This window comes from Ischnura elegans, chromosome 2 (assembly GCF_921293095.1).
Source record: "Ischnura elegans chromosome 2, ioIscEleg1.1, whole genome shotgun sequence".
NCBI classification, from domain to species: domain Eukaryota; kingdom Metazoa; phylum Arthropoda; class Insecta; order Odonata; family Coenagrionidae; genus Ischnura; species Ischnura elegans.
This window is the reverse complement of record NC_060247.1, coordinates 83,974,125-83,994,415: the sequence shown is the minus strand read 5'-3', so window position 1 is coordinate 83,994,415 and position 20,291 is coordinate 83,974,125. Positions and strand designations below refer to the sequence as shown.

Below are 20,291 nucleotides of genomic sequence, written 5' to 3'. Positions count from 1 at the left end.
GTAATAGAGGAGGCGGTAAGGTTGATAGGGTGTAATGGGTTTGCGAGGTTTTGATCCGTGCTGGGGGCGGCGGTAGAAGAAGGGAGGAGGGGGAGGCAGAAGAGAAAGGGCCTCCCCCCACTCCTCGCGAAGAGCAGGGGGAGGGGAGGGGCACTCTACCTTCTCCCCCCCCTCTTTAGGCCCTTCCCCAAGCCGAGTCAGTTCCTCCCACTTCTACCGCTTCACTCCACCTATTCCAAAACATACGGCCGTGTGAGCAGCACGCAAGCCGACCCTTCTCCGCCAGTACAAGCCGCGTGTTTTTCCCCGGTGTGCCACCGTGGGCCCTGGGCCTCGTGTTGCCAACAGACGCCGGACATACTGGACTACTTTGGCCGACGGATAGTGCGCCGTTTTCCACCTAAACTTTGCGAATACCCGACTATCGGATCAAGCACTTTCAGCCCGTAGATGAAATCTAACATCCGTGTGACGGAATAGGACTATTTCTACTTCCAAGAGAACCATGTGGAACCAAATCATGTGGATTGTCTGAAGAATCAAACAACAATTGGACCCGTGTTATTCAGAAAATTACATAAAATATTCGACGCATTGGACCAGTCTTTTAATCTAGACATTAGCCTCCGGACGGTCCAATAGAGTTCACGCCAAGTGGACTACGGTGATTCTAAAATATTCAATTATAATCATCGCAGACTGAACAGTCTACAAGAATCGGCTTCAACATTGGCTGTGCTTCTGGTATTGGTGCAATATTTATCAGTGCTGTCAGGCGTGCGTTCATCTTTTTGGTTTCGCCAGCTAAAAGAGTGTTGTGAATGCTACAACCGCCTAAGGAACTTCACATTTAAGTTGCAATCACTCCGAGAGTCTTGCCAAGTATTGCAAAATTTAATTATTCTCGATTTTGTACAGTGGAAATTACTGTGGAATGGGGAACGAACGAGTATTATTTTAATGCTCTTATGAATCAACGTCATACATCATTAATTTATCTTACTACTCCAATATTCCTAAAAAATGAGGCAGGGATTTGAAATATGTTGTAATATAGAATTGCCCTTCGATTGTTAAATACTCAGGAAAGGATCTGTAACTAATCCTCTTTCAGTCTTACAGACAGCATGCCTATGATAATGTTGTCTCTCGCTCAAAACTATGCGTGTTTATGATAAACATTTATTCCACTCTGAAAAATTACGGACACCAATCATTTTGAGTACCAAGTGACACTTCATATCAGCTTGATTGTGGACTATACTTCAGGGTGTGTAGCCATGTTACACTAGTGCCAGCGTTGCAGGACTTGAACCCCTTAGGAAGTACTTTGGATAATGGTGAACAGCACCGTAAACATTGAAAAAATGAAGAGAGACCAAGTGCAATAGCAAACACACATGATCCAGTCGAAGGCACAGTTAGCATCTTTATAGCCCACTAGTACCTTTTAGGACAAGCACAATGACGGAACCACGAGAGGTAGAAGTGTCCGTAGTGAGCAGTCCGGAGAGCAGCCGTTCCTCGGCCTCCTGTTCGCCCCAACCTCCGCCCCCGGCACCGCCTCCGCCGCCTCCACCGCCCCCGCCCCCGTCGCCGCGACAGCCCGGTGGCCCTCCGCCGGCCCCCACGCTGCCCGTGACCAACGGCGGGCCTCCACCGGCCCCGCACAAGACCACCGCCGCCTCGCCCCCGACTTCCTTCACGTCCTTCTCCATCTCGAGTATCCTGAGCCGCTCGGAGCCGCGGCAGAGGTCGCCCTCGTCCGGGGGCGCCGATGGGGAGGGCGGCGGGGCGACGAACCCGGCGACGGGACCCGGACTCGCCGCCATCCCCGGCATGCTGCCCCGCTCACCGGCCGGCATGCTCCCGCTTGCGCTCCACCCGCACCATCACCTGCCGCCCTGCTCCGCCGAGGCGGGAATGCTCTCCAGGTGAGCACTCAACTTCTACTCAGCCTACCTCACTATCACTTAAGTTTTGCTTAAACGAAATAAATTGCGATGAATCTCTCTTGGGTTTCTGATCGGGTGAAGCTCTAAATTTCTGACGAAGTTATAATGGAATACTAACCATCTTCCCTGCATACCCGAATAGCGCTAAAGCTATGAAGTAATGACATTAATTGCGATGAATCTCTCCTGGGCTTCCCATCGGGTTAGAATCTACATTTCTGCCGATGTTTAATGAGAATACTTTCCCAATGCTCTTAAGATCTAATTGATGACATGTTTGTTAATTTCGAGTGAGATTTGAAAGAGTAATGATGAAAGTTTAAATAACATAGATTCATCAATTAGCTCTGCTGCGATGGATGATTCATCAGAGTGGTTCACCGGGGTAACATAAAATCCTTGCTAATGAAATGAACGAAGAATTGATCAAAGAAAATATTGATGTAGGTAGTTAATTTTTAATGTTATTTTTTGCCATAAAATTATTCGTCTCCGAACTCAGGGACTCATTATTTTTGCCCCGATATTACTAATTTAATTTTCATTGAAAACATAATTGAAAAAGACTTCAGTCCTCAATATGCCACCAATCGCTCTCGTACTATCACCATCAGGAAAAGAAAATATGCCACGATATCAATTTTCTCCTCATAAACTTTTTGAGTGGTTATTAGCTATCCCAAATTTGGTTTTACTTCTAGCACCAAAGCGCAGTTAATGGCAAAATATGAGAAGTCATTGAGAATTGACTATATATGTCACAGCGTAATTTTATTCGATACAGCGTCAACGCTACTTCGTGAAGACATTACTCGTTTCCCAGTCGACTATACTTACAATTGCTCCTTACTTCTTTATTCCCATTCCGGTAAGTATTAATACCAATAAAGTAACGAAACCTGTGAAACCCTAACTTGTTGAAATCCTTTAGGAAGCTCTTTAAAATTTTTCGGAGTTTCGCCTGATTGTAGAGCGGTGCTGAGACCTTAGAGAAGGAGGTACCTTCGCATAGCCCACTGATGTATACAGAAAGGATTTATGAGCAGACTGATTGAAACAGCGAACCTACTTTAACGCGCGAGCTCCGTAGATGAACGGGAAAACGAATATTTGAAGAAAAAAGTATTTTAAACTGAAGCGGTTAACGCTAGGTCCAATAAAATTATACGGTGTAGTATACCGTCAGTTTTCAAAGACTTCCTCTCACGTTTTGTCATATTTGTGGCTTAGATCCCTTGTTTATTCCATTGGTAGTGACGTTAAAGGGAAAAAAACAGTCGTGCGCAAAATATTAGTTGAAAAATAACTGAAACAGCAGTTGCCATCGAGTGACTTGATTGAGATTTGATTGAAAAGCAGTTACCCTTTCTGATATCCTTTCGTATTTTCTTTTCATTAGAAATTGTTTTATTAAATTGTGTGCCATTGGCTGGTTATTTTGTTTCTTATAAGCGGCAATGCTGGACGAAATAAGTTAGTCTCGTGTAAAAGAATTTGTGGATATAAAAGCTTCCTATGATATCTTTGTATTTTAGGCTCTGTTCGTATTCTATACTTCGTAATTTTTGCCCACATTTTTGATCGACTTCTGAACGAGTTTAACCAAGTTTTTGCTAGTCATATAAGCAGAGTTAATGACGAGGGATGTGGCCATGAATGAATAAAAAGGATTTAAAGGAGCTCAGCCTTCATTTTGTAGGAATGAGGAATAATTTCACTCACAATCAGTAATATCCCTCCACATTTTCGTCAAGTAACTACATAACACTGAGGAAAGTGCCTCGCTTTTAATTTCTCGATTATGTTACTTAAGTCGGATAGTGTTAAAAAGCTGTCGTTAATGAAAATTTTTTTTTTTCATTTTATCATACGGTGACATTGCGTACTAAGTCATTGAAGGTTCCCACAGGCGAAACAATGGCAATCACAGGCAACCGGCAACAGGGAAACCACAGGCAATGAGCGAGATAAAATAATCCCCATTTTACATAGCAAAATATGTCCAGCTTAACGAATTTAAAATTTATATATTACCTTAATAATGAAATACAACTTAGTTACAAATATTTGTACATTTCATCTTGTCATATTATGCTATGTAAAATGTGGATTATTTTATATCGCTCATAGTTTTGCCCGTGGGAACCTTCAATGATTTAGTACGCAATGTTACCGTATGACAAAATGAAAAAAAAATTTCATCTCACTATCAAAACGCACACCAATTTTCATTATATTTATTCTCCACAACTATCACTGGTTCTCTGATAACAAGTAATGAATTATGTAAAAAGATATTGAAAGAATTAATGAAGCATAAGCATTGCTAACTTGGGAGTCGCACTTGAATTTTTGTGGATATACCAAAAATATGATAAGTATTAAATGTACTTTTGGTGGCCATTGGAATAGTGCGTTATTTGAGAAATCACTATGTGAAATGATTTTTTCCTAAAATCTGCTCGAAGTAGCAATAGATAATCCGGTGAATTTCCCAAAGAAATTCCTCTTAGTTCAAAATAATGATGGAAAGATACTAGATCCAAATTTATTGATGTATAAACTAATGAACTCATTATTGTACGTCCAATTTCATCGTGTTAAGTTGCAAATATTCCATTACGTCTCCTTCAAATAATCAAAATTGGATAAAAGAATGTTTTAACACTGAAAAAGGAAATTTTACTTCAGGTGTTTTTGTTGGCGCCTTGTTTTCCTGGATAATGATAAATTAGTCTCATTTCCTTACCACCATCCTCGCGCAAGTAATAAAATTTTATTTAATTAAAGTAATATCTACGCGTCTTAGGTTGTAATTTTCTTTCATTCACATATTCCACCATTAATTGAACACTTCGGTTAACGCTGACCCAGGGTGGAAAATTCCAATTCGCTTTTATTCCAGCTTTGCATATTTACTGTCGTTCTATTTATTTTAGTTAATCTAGGAGGGACTGATTAAATGATATTCCCTCATTACACACCGCGGTGACATAAATGGAACTACGATGAGATAGATGGAGCAAGATATTTTTTGTAATCAAGACAAGAGCCTGAATGTCTAAGGAACATGTGCTAAGCATAATTTTGTATCCCTCTTAATTTGTTTAAAATGGTTACAATTAACAATTTCAACAACATAATAAATGCTACAAATTCTGTAGACAAATTATCGCTAGAATAAAAATAAATAGCTAAAAAAGCTAAGTAGAATTTTCACCAGTCTCGTGGGCAATTCATTTGTTCATCGAGCGCCTTTTTTTAACGAAGAAATATTGCGTGATAATTCATTGACGCAAATAAACACTATGATCACATACCTAACATTTTTTCTCCCGTGCATAATATATTTGAATAGAAAAATTGGCTGCGCTATAGAGCCCATATCTATGCTTTGGTCTCCGAACTTGAAAGTATGAAAACTTGGAAGAAGATAGCGATTGAATAAAAAATTATTAGAGTTGAAACCGTACGTTAATAAATAATGGGTAGAATGGGTGTAAAACCACAATATCGAATAAAATATTTTAGTATCGAATAAAATCAACAAAATGGATACCTGTCACGTTTTCAATGTCTTATTATTATTAGAGAATAAAAGGTTAAGTATTACGTGATACGTGCAATTATAATTTTTCCTACGTAAAATATCTATTGGGAAGAATATATGATCCGAGATAAAATATAAAATAAAAATGGTAATTTCCATTCTTTGATATAAAACTCCACTACCGAACATGGACGTTCTACGTCATTTCAAGGCATGGTAAAATGAAATAGAATTAAAATGACATCGAATATGGAAACCACGGTCGGTAGAGGAGTTTTATATTATAGCATGGAAATTAACATTTGTTGCTTACATTTTATCTAGAATATATCGTATTTCCACCAAGTCTAACCTAAAACGATTTCACAAGAATATTTTAGTTTCACTCTAGTGAAATTAAAAAGATGTTCCCTTTTAGAGTCATTATTTATGCTCACTGTATGTTTTGCCGTAAACATTGGGGAGTGAAGGGTTTTCGGGCGCGTGGCCGTGGGCGGAGTGGAGAGAACTCCCGGCTGGGACGAACGAGGGTTGGCTGTCGCGCTCAACTGCCCCCACAAGAGACCCTCGAAGATCCTTATCCTACCGCACACACGCGCACCCACTTAGCACGGAGCTCCACTCCTTACCCCAGCTTTCTTCTTCCTTCCCTTCACCCAAAGGCTGCCAAACATTTCCGCTCCTTTCGCCACAATTGGGATAATTTTCACATTAGAAGAGGAAATATTCCATCAATAAATTAAATCCAAAGATCCAAGGGCGATAGAGCGGAATTTTTCGTATTAAAATAAACACTAGCAATTTTCCAAGATTATAAAATATTATCAGTGTACAAAAAATGATGTAGTAACATTGAAACCTAATTCGTAATAAATGTTATGGTCGCGGAAATTTTCAAGTGTTTATTTCAGTATTCCATCAATGGCCACAGGAGGAAACATTCCCTCCTTATTGTAGATTATAAATTGACAACAATCAAGAGAGTATAGTGTAGATTAAGTAATGTGAAAGGCCACAAGAGAATGGATTTGACAGATATATATACTCCAAGGATATAATTCGCCCTGAAAAAAAACATTTGGCTCAGCCGGGATCTCCAGATTGCCGGAATGAATTTGATAGTAGTCTTCGTTATCGACAGTATTGTTGAAAGAATTGCAAATCAAGTTTCACGAAGATGGGTTCGGTGGTGAGTGGTTCAATGCTAATGTGTAGAGGTTGCCTTGTAGATATAGTTGCCTTGATTTTTTGCAATTGGCATTAGGGTTGCGGCTTCGGCTTGACTTACTCAAACTACAAAGTGATAACCAATGCATACCTAATGCACTCTTTGCTGCAAGAAGTATATAATTAAACTTCTCTGGGAGGTAAATAAAATAATCACCAAAGTAGGTAAAATGCTACCCCATGTATTCTCGGAACTCCTTGGGGGTAAAATAATTATCACCTTTGAATGTCCTATATTTTTATTCGATCGGTGATAAATAATAATGTCTAGTAAAGTCATCTAAATCAGGAAGTGAATGCTGTATTGACCAAAAATGTATTTGAACTTGAACAAAAAATTTCAGGATTATTAATAAATTGATCAGTGTTGGGTCATCTTCGGATTTGTCAATCGAATTGTAGCGTTCTTTAACAGTAGTTATCTCAAAATAAATTGATTTGGCTGTGTCTTTCGGCATGCTTACTATTCAACTTTCCAAATTAAAAGGACTTGAGTGATACGTTCTAGCGTTAGATTTCCTCGGTGGTTTATCCACCCGTATCTCTGAAGCTGTTTAACGGAGACTATTCTCTCCGAGATCTTCGCAGGGTTCATCTTCTTTTTTCTCATTTATGATAACATTTATCCTTACTAAGGCCTGAAATTAGATTTTTAAGTCGAAAACAAAGTAATATCAAATGATGCAAAACTCCTATTTCCTTCAACCCCTATCAAACCAGCACATAACTGTCAAGATCCCCAGATTTTATAGAATAAGTTTCCTATACCTTTGCTGCTATTTCTCAGTTTGCCTTGCTTGTATTAGAACGTACGCCCGTAGAAACATAATGATAGTATGGTCGTGTCGGATAGTGTGGTCTTATTCATCTGCCGTATTATATATTTTTTAAGACGAAGTTTCGGCCGACGAAGTAATTTAGGCCCTCTACAGTTGACAATGTCCTTAAATGCCGATAGTATTACGCTTGCTTATTTAATATTTTCGACGGCATTGTTTTTGGATCACGGCCAAAATATTGTACAAAAGCGTTTCTTTTTATCATATATATTTGTTGAAATTTCACCAAGGCTTAATATTTACATTTTGAGCTTCCTTTCAAAATTTCTGTGGTCAGTCTTTCTCATTCCTGCATAACCTTTGCTGTCTGTCAAGCAGTGATGAGTATGAAAAATGTGAATGTAATATAGGGAGCCTCACTTATTATTATAAAATAGCTAATCTTAAAAACATTCTGAAGATCAAATGAGAAACCAATAAATATTAAATACCCGATTTACCAATCATCGTATGCTTTTCCGTAAAATATTATTTGACGGAATGACTTACAAGTCTGTCATTTCCAATACAAGGAAAAATAAATTAAAAATCGCAAAAGTCGCTTCATGGGAATAGAAATTTGTGACTTTTTTGAGGCAGAGAGGATAGTAAAAAGGAAGTAGCCCATTAATACTTAATCTAGAATGATGCAGGTCTATTTATTGCTATATAGAGAATTTGAAATTATTCTGTGAGCCATTTTTCCTGCAGTAATGCATTCATCTCATTAATATGCCATTAATAGCAAATTATCTTATTGAACTAAGTTCTCAAATTTTCTAGACAATCAATGAATTTACATTCTAGGGTGCGACACCGCACCCCACCATGATTTTTGTATATCCCGTATCGAGTTTCTTACACCTCCGGCATCACCTTTATCCTTTTATCGTTCTAGGTTAAATTGTTATAAAACACGTGTATATATTGATTACATTATCAGGTGAACAAACCATTTCGTGCGATTGAAAAGCTGCTCATGTGGCTATTTACTCAATCACAAGTTGAGACTACATATACCTAAAAATCATACTCAAATCACTATTTGATACTCGAGCATAAACCTCCATCCTTATCCATGTTTACGTGTTACGAGAGCCAAATATCATGACTTCATGCAGCTTTGCTTCTTTGGTGAACGTTAGTTCCGACGAGGGGGGCATAAGTTTATCCAGCGTCGGAGAAACAGCTGAAACTGCGGTGTGAAAACCGATGATAATAATACGGCTGACCACGGATGTCATATTACTTCAAATCACGGGTCCATGTTTTAGACATCACATTTTAAGGAAATGTCTTCGTTAGTAAACAAAATTTCTATTATTTATTAATCATGGAACTATTTTTTGAATCACTTGAACTTGTTTCACGTAAGTAAATATGCTGAAGCCTTGACATCAATTCTGTTTTCTCCATCGTGCACAGCAGTGTGTTAAGCATTATTGGACGTTTGCACTCGATTATATTTTACCCGATATGATAAAACAATTAGTCAAAAGAAAGAGAGGATTCATCCATACGATAAAACAATCAATCCATAAGATCGACTTGAAGTGGACGTTATCCATCAGGAAATTATGGAAATAATGACGTAGACGATGAAGTGATGAATCATGTATAGTAGAAAACAAATTCGCATATTCATCATTCTCGTCGAATTCATTTGAGGTTTCAAAATTTCGAATTATCTCTCAGCGATAAAGAAACTGGGCAGGTATGCAAAAGTCTTAAGGGCATATTAATGCGGGCCAGAAACACCACTTCATATTTACCATTTTCACCAAAGCGAACCTTAAAACAGGAAGAATGAATGCAAAACGTTATTGATGAGCTAAGAAATCTATAAGCGAGTTGCTACACGTTATGTAAAAATTCATCATAGGCTTGATATTTGCCTTGTTGAACTACCCTATCAAAATAATTGACGCGGAAATGATTTAAATCGACATAGTTCCGAAGGCTAAGGATAATTATTAATGCTAAAACTAATCAACTATAAAAATGGGGATTGGAGTGATGGATGGGTGATATTAATGGAAATAAAACGGAATAAATATGACACGATCTGGGACCATTCTGGTAGTACAGGAAACAATAGTACGATAGTTCTCTGAAGAATGGTAAACAAAAAAACATTCAGTAATTTGAAATAAGGTGCACAGTAGTACTAAAGTCATTAATATCAAGGAAAACAAAGAGGTACAAATGTTTGAAGTAACGCAGTCAGGGTAAAACATAAGCAAATGCGATTCTTTCATCATGAAGTACATCATTTATCTATTCATTCAGAAAGTGGCAAAAAATATTGCAGTTGATTAATATTTTAGAAAATATTAGATTTTTAAGATCATCGCATCGTAAATGGATCGATCAAATGAACTGGGAAAAGAAAAAGATTTCGGAACAGAAAAAACAACTGAGAAGTTAGAAAAATAGGTGCTGCATATTTTCTGCGTTTTAACAGTGATGATTATACAAGTATGACAAACACCACTTTGACCCATGCATGGACTGAAATAGGACGGACATCTCCAACAGCATTTGGGAAATGCGACATTTTTCATTCCATTTATATACGATATTGCGCGACCGCGCAAAATCTCGTTTCAAAAGCATTAATTAGCGTTTCCAATGTTTTTTTTTTCAAAGCCATGATTCCGAAAAAAAAGATATTTTCGACTCCTTTCTGCTTAAAAATCGTGCAGTCTTTGAAGTTAATGAAATAAGCCCAGAGGTGAGTTTCCGACAACCGGGAGTAATTGTCAGCAATTCTGTGCGATATTATTTTTCATTCGAAACGATAAAACCGCTTTAGGGGCTTCCATCCTGGACCATCATCCCCACGAAAAAAAATTCTTAAGCTGGATGAGGAGAGCTCGGCAAAAACATGATTTACGTACGATGCTTGGCACGAAATATCATTCCTATTTAATTAAAATTTTCGAGATTGTGAGGTCTTAATTGACGGAGAATTTCAGCGCGGCAACATCGAAACATTTTGGATTAAATTAAAACAGTAAATCGTGGTGAGAATATTCGGGGCTTAATTTTATGACATATTATTGAAGATAAATTCGGGGTCCGAATCAGCTGCGAGGCATGAGTTATTGAGCAAACGCGCAGGCTGTAACTCGCTGTAAATTAGTTAATCGGACAGCGAATACTACCTCCATTGGGAATTTTAAAGTACGCTAGCTAAAAAGGGGAACATATATACAAGAATTTCATGCATGTTTTTAAATAATGTTGTCATCAACCGTAGGGATACATACAATTATTAAAAAATTGAAAAACATTTTATTGCTTGCACGTGTGTACTGATTTTGTCGAGGGACCTACTGTTATCACTGCTTGTTAAATGCTTATTTCCAGGTCAATTTATAATAAAATGAAATTTGATACATAAAGAAATACAATTGACTTTGGCAAGTATAATTATGCCAGCTAAAATATTTTATAACATATATTTCGGCTTTATGGAATCCACGTTCGTCAGTGAATGAATTTAATATTGCCCAGCATATTTATAGCTAATAACCCCTCGCAAAACAAAGATAATCTTTTTCATAATTCCAGGCAGGTTACTCTTTTATTTATCCTGCCGTCGACAAGCTGAAAGATTAATTTGTAACATGATATTCTCTCGAAGCGATGAAAAGGCATTTTGACCACGAATGCAATTATATTTTATGCCGAAAAATTAACATTTCGAATATAAAAATATGAAAAGGATTACACGACGTAAATGAAAATACAAAAGAGTTCGCCTTCAAATTAGGCATTTAATTATTTTTTTATACATTGCAGTACAAGCGCAAAATTGGAAAATTATGTTACCATAAAGCATTTATTTTTACAAATCACCAAAGAGCAGGGTCCACCCATGAAAAAACTGTATTGCTGTTTCAGAAGCGAGTACAATGATCTAAACTGTTTTAATCTAATTGGAATAGGGAAAAATACTTTTCAAAGCTATTGTGTCAGGAATAATCCTCACGGAAAAAGTACCTTCACTGAAAATAAATATTTCGGGAAGTTGTATTACACTACACAATCTTTTTAGACAAGTTGGTATCAAGAACGATTTTTTAAACTTGAATGAAAATTTTTACTACCTTCAGTCATTGATGTCACCATTTGCGGGAGTTCGATTTTCGGAAATATGACTTTGCAGCCACAATGAAATTTCAAACATACTATTCCTTCAGCATGAGGTTATGGTGATTAAAAATTTCCAATGCAGTTAAATACTTTAAGAGACTAGGGACATAATCTTGAACAAAATAAAGCAAAATTTGATAGAATTACACGGTGATATTTCAAATTATTGACCCAGAAGGTTGTATTTGAATCTCTCAATGTGAATCCGAGCGTGAAAAACTAGATTTTAAAGGACTGTGCTGAAGCAAATGAAGTTGAACTTGAATCCGTTATTTCTCATAGGTCCACCTCGAGGATGACTTGTAAAATGAAACGGTAAATACAAAGGATGAAGTATGGAAAATAAAGTATGATGGATCTGGTTGTTGAAGTGCCTTACGTTCAAGTTAAGAGGATAACTTAGACTCCTTAGACGCACTAATCTTGTACTCCAAATTTTAATATAATTTACTATGCAACCAAAAGTTAAATAGGTTAACGGATTGAAAATAAGTTTTATTGCCCAGTGATGTAGTATATTTCTTAATGATTATGTTTTTATCCCGTTAGAATCATATAAGGCACCAGGTTTATGCAGTTTTCTAGGACAATACCCAATTTAATAGATCGTTCATTGCAGGAGACATTCTGTTTATAGCCAGCATTTGACGGATAAATGCATTAAGTATAAGTAGTTAAATTAATAGACTTCACTCTGAAACAATAAAAAGTTCATACCCAACTTTGTAGAAATATATTACGTAAACGCGAAGATTAGAGGATTCTCAAATTAGATTAGACTACAAAAGAGGATTCTCCACTTGGGCTCCAGTTATGTTGACACTCACCACGCCTATTGGGTTTAATAGAAGAGGCTGCTCGCGTCGTTTACGGGAGGAGCGATCAAAATTTCACGGAGAATATCTTGTATGATGTTGGGCACAATATGGTGGAGGTTCTTAATATTATTAAAATAAGACATTGCAATATTTCCACTGAGTTTTATTATTACACAACGAGTTTCGTCGTTGAAAACGACAAAACGCGGTTTGACAAACGCGTTTTCAACGACGAAACTCGTTGTGTAATAATAAAACTCAGTGGAAATATTGCAATGTCTTAATTTAATAAAATTCACGGAGAAGTCCACAATTAGGACTTAAAATCTAAACTTATATTCAGAATGATACACCAATGATCTGAAGTATTTCATGGCTAATATGGAGAATAAAAGGATTTATCTCACTTCAACTTTAATTTTTTGAACACTGATTAAAATGCACCCAAAGTGGAAACCAAAATTAAAACTAAAATCAAAACGTCTCGGACTGATATCTCCTAAATCTCCTCGTGGACGCGACGACGGCCACACTCGGGCGAACGTTAATCGAACCCGGATAGGTTTGCCAAAGGGAAGGGTGGGGTGGGGTAGGTTTAGGGGGTTAAGCGCAGCCCATCTGTCGGGAGGTACCTCCCCGTATTACACGTCGGCACCCGCCCCTTTTGCTGAATGATGAGACAGGCAGCCGCCCGCTTGGGCCGACTCAACAGCCGAGGAGGAGGCATGTGATGACGAGGCAGCCAGCGAAATCATCCCTGCCTCATCCTGCGAGCTTCCTCGTTTCGCACCCGTCTCCATGCATCCACGTCTCAACGCCCTATCTCTTCCCTCTTCCCCCAGTCACAACAATGTCATCATCTCGTAAGTGGCCTCCTCACTTCCTCCTCGCGTCCTATAAGCATCCTCTCTGAATATTAACTGATTTGATCTCCTCCAATATCTCCAGAAATGTTGACTCGATTTCAATGGGAAGGTCCAATTAGAATCGAAGAAATTTATACTTTTATCTCTTTATTTCCTTTTTATGTATTATTCAAGCAAGAAAATTCCCTCGTTCCCAGTTTTTTTTCAGTTTTGTATAATAAACAATATGAAGTTGAGCATAGCGTTATGAGTTAGAATGAGGTATAAATACCAGGGTACACTCTACTATAGCCTATTATCATTTTATTGATAAATATTTATGAAAAGTCGTATCTTCATCAACTTTAACTTTAAATGAAATTTTATCCGGATAAATTTAGGTAATTTTCCCATTTAAGTCTCTGAATTAATCATGTTTCAGTTCTTTTTCTTTGACGAAATGTTATTCAATGATTAAGGCCATTCATCTATGAAAGCAGTGTTTCTCTAATAGCAAATAATGATTGAATTTAAAACAAAGTTATGATCATACTAACCTCTGTTTTACCCCTCGAAAATAACTACAAACAAACACGAAAGAAAGTTTTCTCGCGGCTGAATTTCAAACTTCAAACCAATTTTAAAGATATTTCTCGGTAACTTCTTCGACTATCTTCTCATTTTGAATGATTTTTATAAATTTGCCTTTTGTTGATTGCTTTTGACAGAAAATTGTTTTAGTACTCAGTATCATCATGTAGCATCAAGGTTCACTGATGTATAGACCCTGATAATTGTTGATTTTGAAACCACAGCAGAAGAATAAAGCATAAAAATTTACAGAAAGATAATCACGTTGAAAATGTGATGTAAAATGCCTTAAATCATGAAACCATGCCCCACCACTTTTTAAACAGTCGTAAGAACAATTAATTGGAGCAATGAAATTTATTTTTTTTTGTGCCAGAGATTCAGTCGTAAGATTTCGTGATTAGCAGACATGCGATCATGTAACGAAAGGATGTGCAGCGTGTTCAACGACTGAAATCGCTGAAATCTATCACCTCGCATCCCTTTTGTCGTACATTTCCGGTGTGATAATTATCGGGAAAAACAAAACTTTCCCCGAAAAATCATCGAGCCGATATCTTAGTCGTGTCCTTCAGAGCGAGAAACCTTAATCTATCCATCCACGATCATCGGACGAGGGGAGAGAAAAGAATATAATTTCCGACACAAAAGTGGTAAAAGGGAACCCACGTCAAATCGATCCTCTTTTCGCCTCTCTTGATAATCCGCGAGCTCGGGAGGGTTGTGGCCAACACACGAAGGCAGCTTTCCTCTTCACGTCTCAGCACACACCTCACTTCGAATCTTGGCCGGTCACTCATCATCTCCAGCCTTACCATCCCTCTTCCAATCCGTCCCAAACACTCCCGGACCCTAAAAACCCTTCTCTTGCCTCTCGCTTTCCCAACCTTAGCCTTTTCCGGATCGCCAACCTCAATTGCCTTCCACGAATCGACCGACTACCTTCATGACTACCATCTATTCGTTCTCCTTTCTGCTTGCTCACCTTCAAATCGATATAATCCTCCATCGTTTAACCTTCTCGCACCCACACCATTAATGAATTTACTGAAAAATAGCAAATCGAAACTTGAAGCTTTAACGTGGTGGAAGGGCTCCATATTAATAATGAGATACACTTTGTTACTTCCACAAAATTCACAGAGTTTCTATTTATAGCCGAAACCGGTAATAAATAGAAACTCTGAATTTTGTGGAAGTAACAAAGTGTATCTCATTATTAAAATAAAAATATCCTTAAAATTGTATGGGATTTCATATTTATCCGTCTGAAAACTTTCTGTCATGCTTACGTTTAGTCATTTTCGATTAGTAAAATATTTATTACAATATATAAAACTTTGTGTTAAATTCAGTCATTACCTGCTTTAAATATATACTGCGTTGAGCCATTTACATCCTTGCCGACGTTTCGATGAACGATTCATTCATCGTCATTAGGGCCGTTGATGGAGCATTTCGAGTGGCCAGGTTTACATGTGTCTCTCAGGTGAGGTCGGTTCGAGACACGCTACATAAACCTAACAGCTCGAGAACCGTTTTAAACGGCCCTGATGATGCAGAATAAGTCATTCATCGAAACCTCGGCGAGGCTGGAGATGGAAGATCTAACGCGGATAGAACTATTTACGTAAGCCATTCGCCGGAAGAGAGTCAAATTTCTCATATGCGCTCCTTTATTTGTTGAATTACCTCGGTCATTGAATAACGGTTTTTCAAAGAAAAGACCGTATAAAACCATTACGCATACGAGATCTGTTTCCGGTTTTACAGTAATGGTTCTTGTTCACAGAAAAGCAAGTACATAGAAAAGGGTCACTGAACCCCTTAAACTCTTCGTTTGTGGCTGCCAAAGAGGTATATACTTACGCAGCAGTCAACAACAAAATTAGTACGTTTCTCCAATCAGAGCAAGCTAATTTCAACTGCAAAGTTCCCGTTTCGCGAAATCTAGGTGCTAACGAGTAAATATTTTTTTTTCGTGCGTTTACTACAGACACAATCGCGTTGCATATTTTGATTGATTTTCATCGGCACATTTTCTATCTATGGTCGAGAAAGTGGGGAATAAAATTAAGGGAAGTCGCATTGAATCATATTCCAATTACCATTACCATTCTGACAAATGTCCAGATGAATGACTCATGCTCGGATTCAGTTCTTGCTTTTAAAATTATGTGGAGTAAAACATTGTATTATTTTAGCCTTTTCAAAATAAAGCATAATAAAGTGTAGGTCATGGGTAAAGGGTCATGGAAGCATATTGAAACCACGCATTATTTCCGCACTAGTAGGGTCGTAGAATTCACGTGAGATACAAATTTTAATTCAGACTACCCAATTTGTGTGTTTATTTACTCAAAAGACATTTCAATTTCGACACTCTGAAAAGAGGGACTAAATCTTCCACCATTCACTTAAGTTAGACTAACGAAGCCATGGAAAAGGATATTCGTACCAGTGACCTCAACTGATTGCCAAGCGATACGAGGTATTTTCCCGAGAAGAACTAAATGAAAAATTCACTCACCTCTGCGGACAAAGAGAGAAATATAAAAATAATATCAGAAAAATTTAAAGGAAAACAATAACAATGGCTACAGAATGTCCCCTCAAAGTGATTCTGCAATTCGCGTAGCGAACATTTCCATGGGAACTCAGATTGGAGTAGCTTTTCCACCGATCAAAAAACATATATGCCCGACAATACGACTCGTGCTTCGCTTTTCTTCTCCTCCCCCCCCCCACCTCCATTTCCCAACCTCTTTTCCCCAGCATCCACAGCAGGCGCAATTGCATATGACATGAGAAACTATAAAAGTTCTGCTGTCAACCGACAGGGAAGAGTATTACTGCTGCATCATGGTTGTTGTCGGGATGACGTAAAGAGAACATTGATCGTAGCGATTCATGGGAAGAGAAAGGCTTTTCCGCTAGAGTTTTCTTTATTCTTTTTTTTTCGTCGCCAGCCAGGTACCACCATGGAGCTACGTGGGCGGTCCTGTACAGTACGGCCCCCTTTATATATATATGGCCGCTGTACCTACCTACTCTCCAAACTTCCAACAACCACTCAGGAACCAACCCACCCTTGCTTCTCCATCCCCCCTCCATAGATTCCACCCTCCATCCAACCAACGAACCTCATGCACTCCTTCTCAATGCCTTTTCATCAGCATACCTCTCTCTCGCTGTACTGCTACCGTTTTTTATTTTACATTTTTATTTTTCCTACCTACCTACCTTTACCCTACCCTATCTCTTCTCTTTCCGATTCTCTTTCTCCTCCAGCCCCCATTCCACTATCTCGCTCCCCTCCCTCTCTCACCGTTATCTCCGCTCAAATTCCCGGCAACCAATTAAACTTCCCTATGCTAAGCGGTGGCGCCAAGCGGGAGCTCCCGGGGAACCTTTATGGGCGAACAAAAGACGGTCAGCTAACAATTGCGACCAACCTCGATGAGGTTTTTGTTCTCCTCTTCCCTCTGTCTATATATATATATACGTACCTCCTCACCCTCCTATGCCCCTCAGTCATCCCCATACCACCTCTCCCCTTTCCACGTACTCTATAGCCTACTGCATCTCTCCCATTCCTAGTAAAACTACTAGAAGTGGGGAGGGTATAACTCTGGCGTCCGGCAAGAATAGTCATTTGCCAACGATTTAAAAATGCGCAGAGGCTGGAGGGGTACACGGTCGTTTTGCTTCATCTCTTTCTCTCTCTCTCCCCGCCAGAAAGCGATCTATTTTCCGAATGTGCAAATGCTCTTTTTATGCTTCGCGGCCTTCGAATTACGCCTTTTGTGCGCGTTCTATCCTCGAGATAAATAGCGGATCGGGAGTTTTTATTTTGGCGAGTGCCTTTTCTGCCTACTTAGCGGCGGAATGGTGATTTTCTCAAGGCAATCCCACGAGGCATTTACCGCAAAGACTTAGAGAAATTTATGGCTGGCTGTTTGATTTTATTTACCTCTCTGAATTAGCTTATCCGCGGGGTTTTCCACTCGTCATTTTTCGTTTCTGATGCTTGTTTATGTTTAATACATCAAATTAATAATTATTTTACTTATAGGACTGAAAAAAATAAATGATAATTTAGCATGAATTGGTGGATTAGTAACTTATATTCATATCGCATTGAGGTACATTTAAATTAAAACAGAGACTTATCACCTCAGTAGTAGATTGTCGTGAAAATAGACATACTTTCGTTATCAGCCCTGGAACATTCATGATGGTAATTTATTAAGACAAATTTATATCCAAAAAAGCTGTAACAAATTTCGTTTATCTACCAAAAGTCATCAAAGAAAACCCCCTGATAAGAGGGAATAAAATAAATCTAATTATATGGAAACTTAAGAAATATATCTTCATGAAATGGGAAGATACATCATGTATCACGTAACAAAATAGTTATGCCTTCATAATTTCCCCAACGCTATCAACAGTCACACCAAACAGACTCCTTAAAAATAGCACAGTTGAATAGCCACTTCACCACCCTAAAATTAGATATATAATGAGAAATATCTATATTAAATTTCTATATATTTATGCTATACATATGTATTATCAAAGAACTGACTGCTTAGTATTTAAATTATTAGATATGAGAAATGCAAATTAAAATTATAGAGAAAAAGAGCTTCTGAAAAATGTGACTTCGGACTGACAACTAAAATACTAATCTGAGGATAGTATTATTGCAAGGAATGCTCTGCAAAAGTTTCCGAAGAGTTATGACCGTACTTGCCACACATTTTCGGACGTTTATTTCAATTTTAGCAATATTAACTCGGTAAATCAACCGCGGAATGTGTACGGAATCGTTCATTTCCGCTCGCGAGACCAATAACAACGGCTTTCATTGGAAAAAATAATAATTTTTCGTCATTATCAGGACGGCTTTGACTTCGGGGCGATAGCAATTCGAAATCGCAACGCGATTTCCAATATTATTCCCTTTTACATGTGACGCAGGCTCAGGGAAATGATTAAAACCCTATTTAATCTTTCCACGAACGATCATGTTTTTTTTCCGCATCTCTAATTCGACCCAATCCATTCTACAGCATGAGTTTGAGTTTCTCTCATTCCCTCACCCCCCAATTTCTCTCTTTCTCCTGTTTCCTGGCTTTATTTGGTGTAAATGTGCGCACGCGTTGCTCCACCACGTGCCACCAGGATTTCTCGATTTTTGGCGATGCTCGCTGCCTGGCCTTTTCTGGTAACCTGGCCTTTTCTGGCGCTCACTTGGTATTTTCCCGCCGTGTAGGATGACAGTCCATCATCATCATCAATGGTCAATAATCCTGGAAATTGGTTTGACGCAGCTCTCTACTCAATTCTCCTAACAGCCATTCTTTTCACAGCTACGTATTTTTTGTCTTTCATATCCGATTTTCAAGAAGTTTAACTTCCTTTCATTTACCGATGGTCAGTTACCACGACAAAACCCGCCTTGGAAAACTCAACTCCTCCCTTTAGCCTACGCTTCACCTCCTCGTAGTAAATGTTATCATGAAGAATTTTCGGCATATGCGTTTGTGATAGAGATTTAAATGGCAAAATCCTAGATCACGTGGTTGTTGTGAGGAGCAGGATTGGGTGGCAACGGCGACAAATTTTGTATTCAAGCTGTTCATTTTAGCGGGAAATTTTATTCGTATTAAGTATTATACTCCCAAATATAAGTATCAAGATTTTTATGAAGCGTATTTTACACCCTTTTACACCACCCATTCATTTCCATGCTTAAATGTTTCTCCTGCTCGAATAAATTATCCAAAAGTAAAATGGCGTCACAACTCATGGCAAGTTGGCAGGAACTGCCGCGCTATTTTATTTTACACTTACGAGAAATCGGCCGAATGAGTAAGATTTATTTTTTCGTCGAAGCTTATCCTTTCCTTTTATTTACTGAATTCTTTCTACTAATGCAGTTTTGGGTCTGAGTGAATCTAATATTAACATTATAAAATCGCTCATTGAGGAACCACGACCAGTATTTATTCTTTGCTGAATCGTTATCACCTTCGTCAGATGACCAATGCCGTGTTATCATCGGGGGAAAATTATCTCTTACACCACATGTGTTGACTGAGAGTAAATGACCTTATTCTGTTTCAAACGTTCGCCGCATTCTTTTCAACAGGGGGTGTCTTATAAGGGATGTTAGGGGAGCGGAATGAGGCTAGGAAGGGGATGTGATTCACTCATACCACTCTCATCCCAGCTCAGACTCTTTTTTGCCCTCTCCATTGTTGAAAGGGGAGGATTTTTGTTCGCTCGACCCACCCACAATCGATTGGAGGGAAATT

The 20,291-nt window shown here is 38.3% G+C and overlaps 1 protein-coding gene across 1 annotated transcript in view; it reads left to right on the top strand.

The window, feature by feature from the left end:
• Positions 1 to 256: 256 nt before the first annotated feature.
• Positions 257 to 20,291, top strand: part of LOC124153195 (homeobox protein Hmx) — an 84,700-nt gene continuing 64,665 nt past the window's right edge. Inside the window, exon 1 of the mRNA XM_046526295.1 lies at positions 257 to 1,934. Within this exon, the coding sequence (XP_046382251.1) occupies positions 1,465 to 1,934 (470 nt within the window). The 5' untranslated portion in view covers positions 257 to 1,464. The remainder of the gene's footprint in view (positions 1,935 to 20,291) is intronic.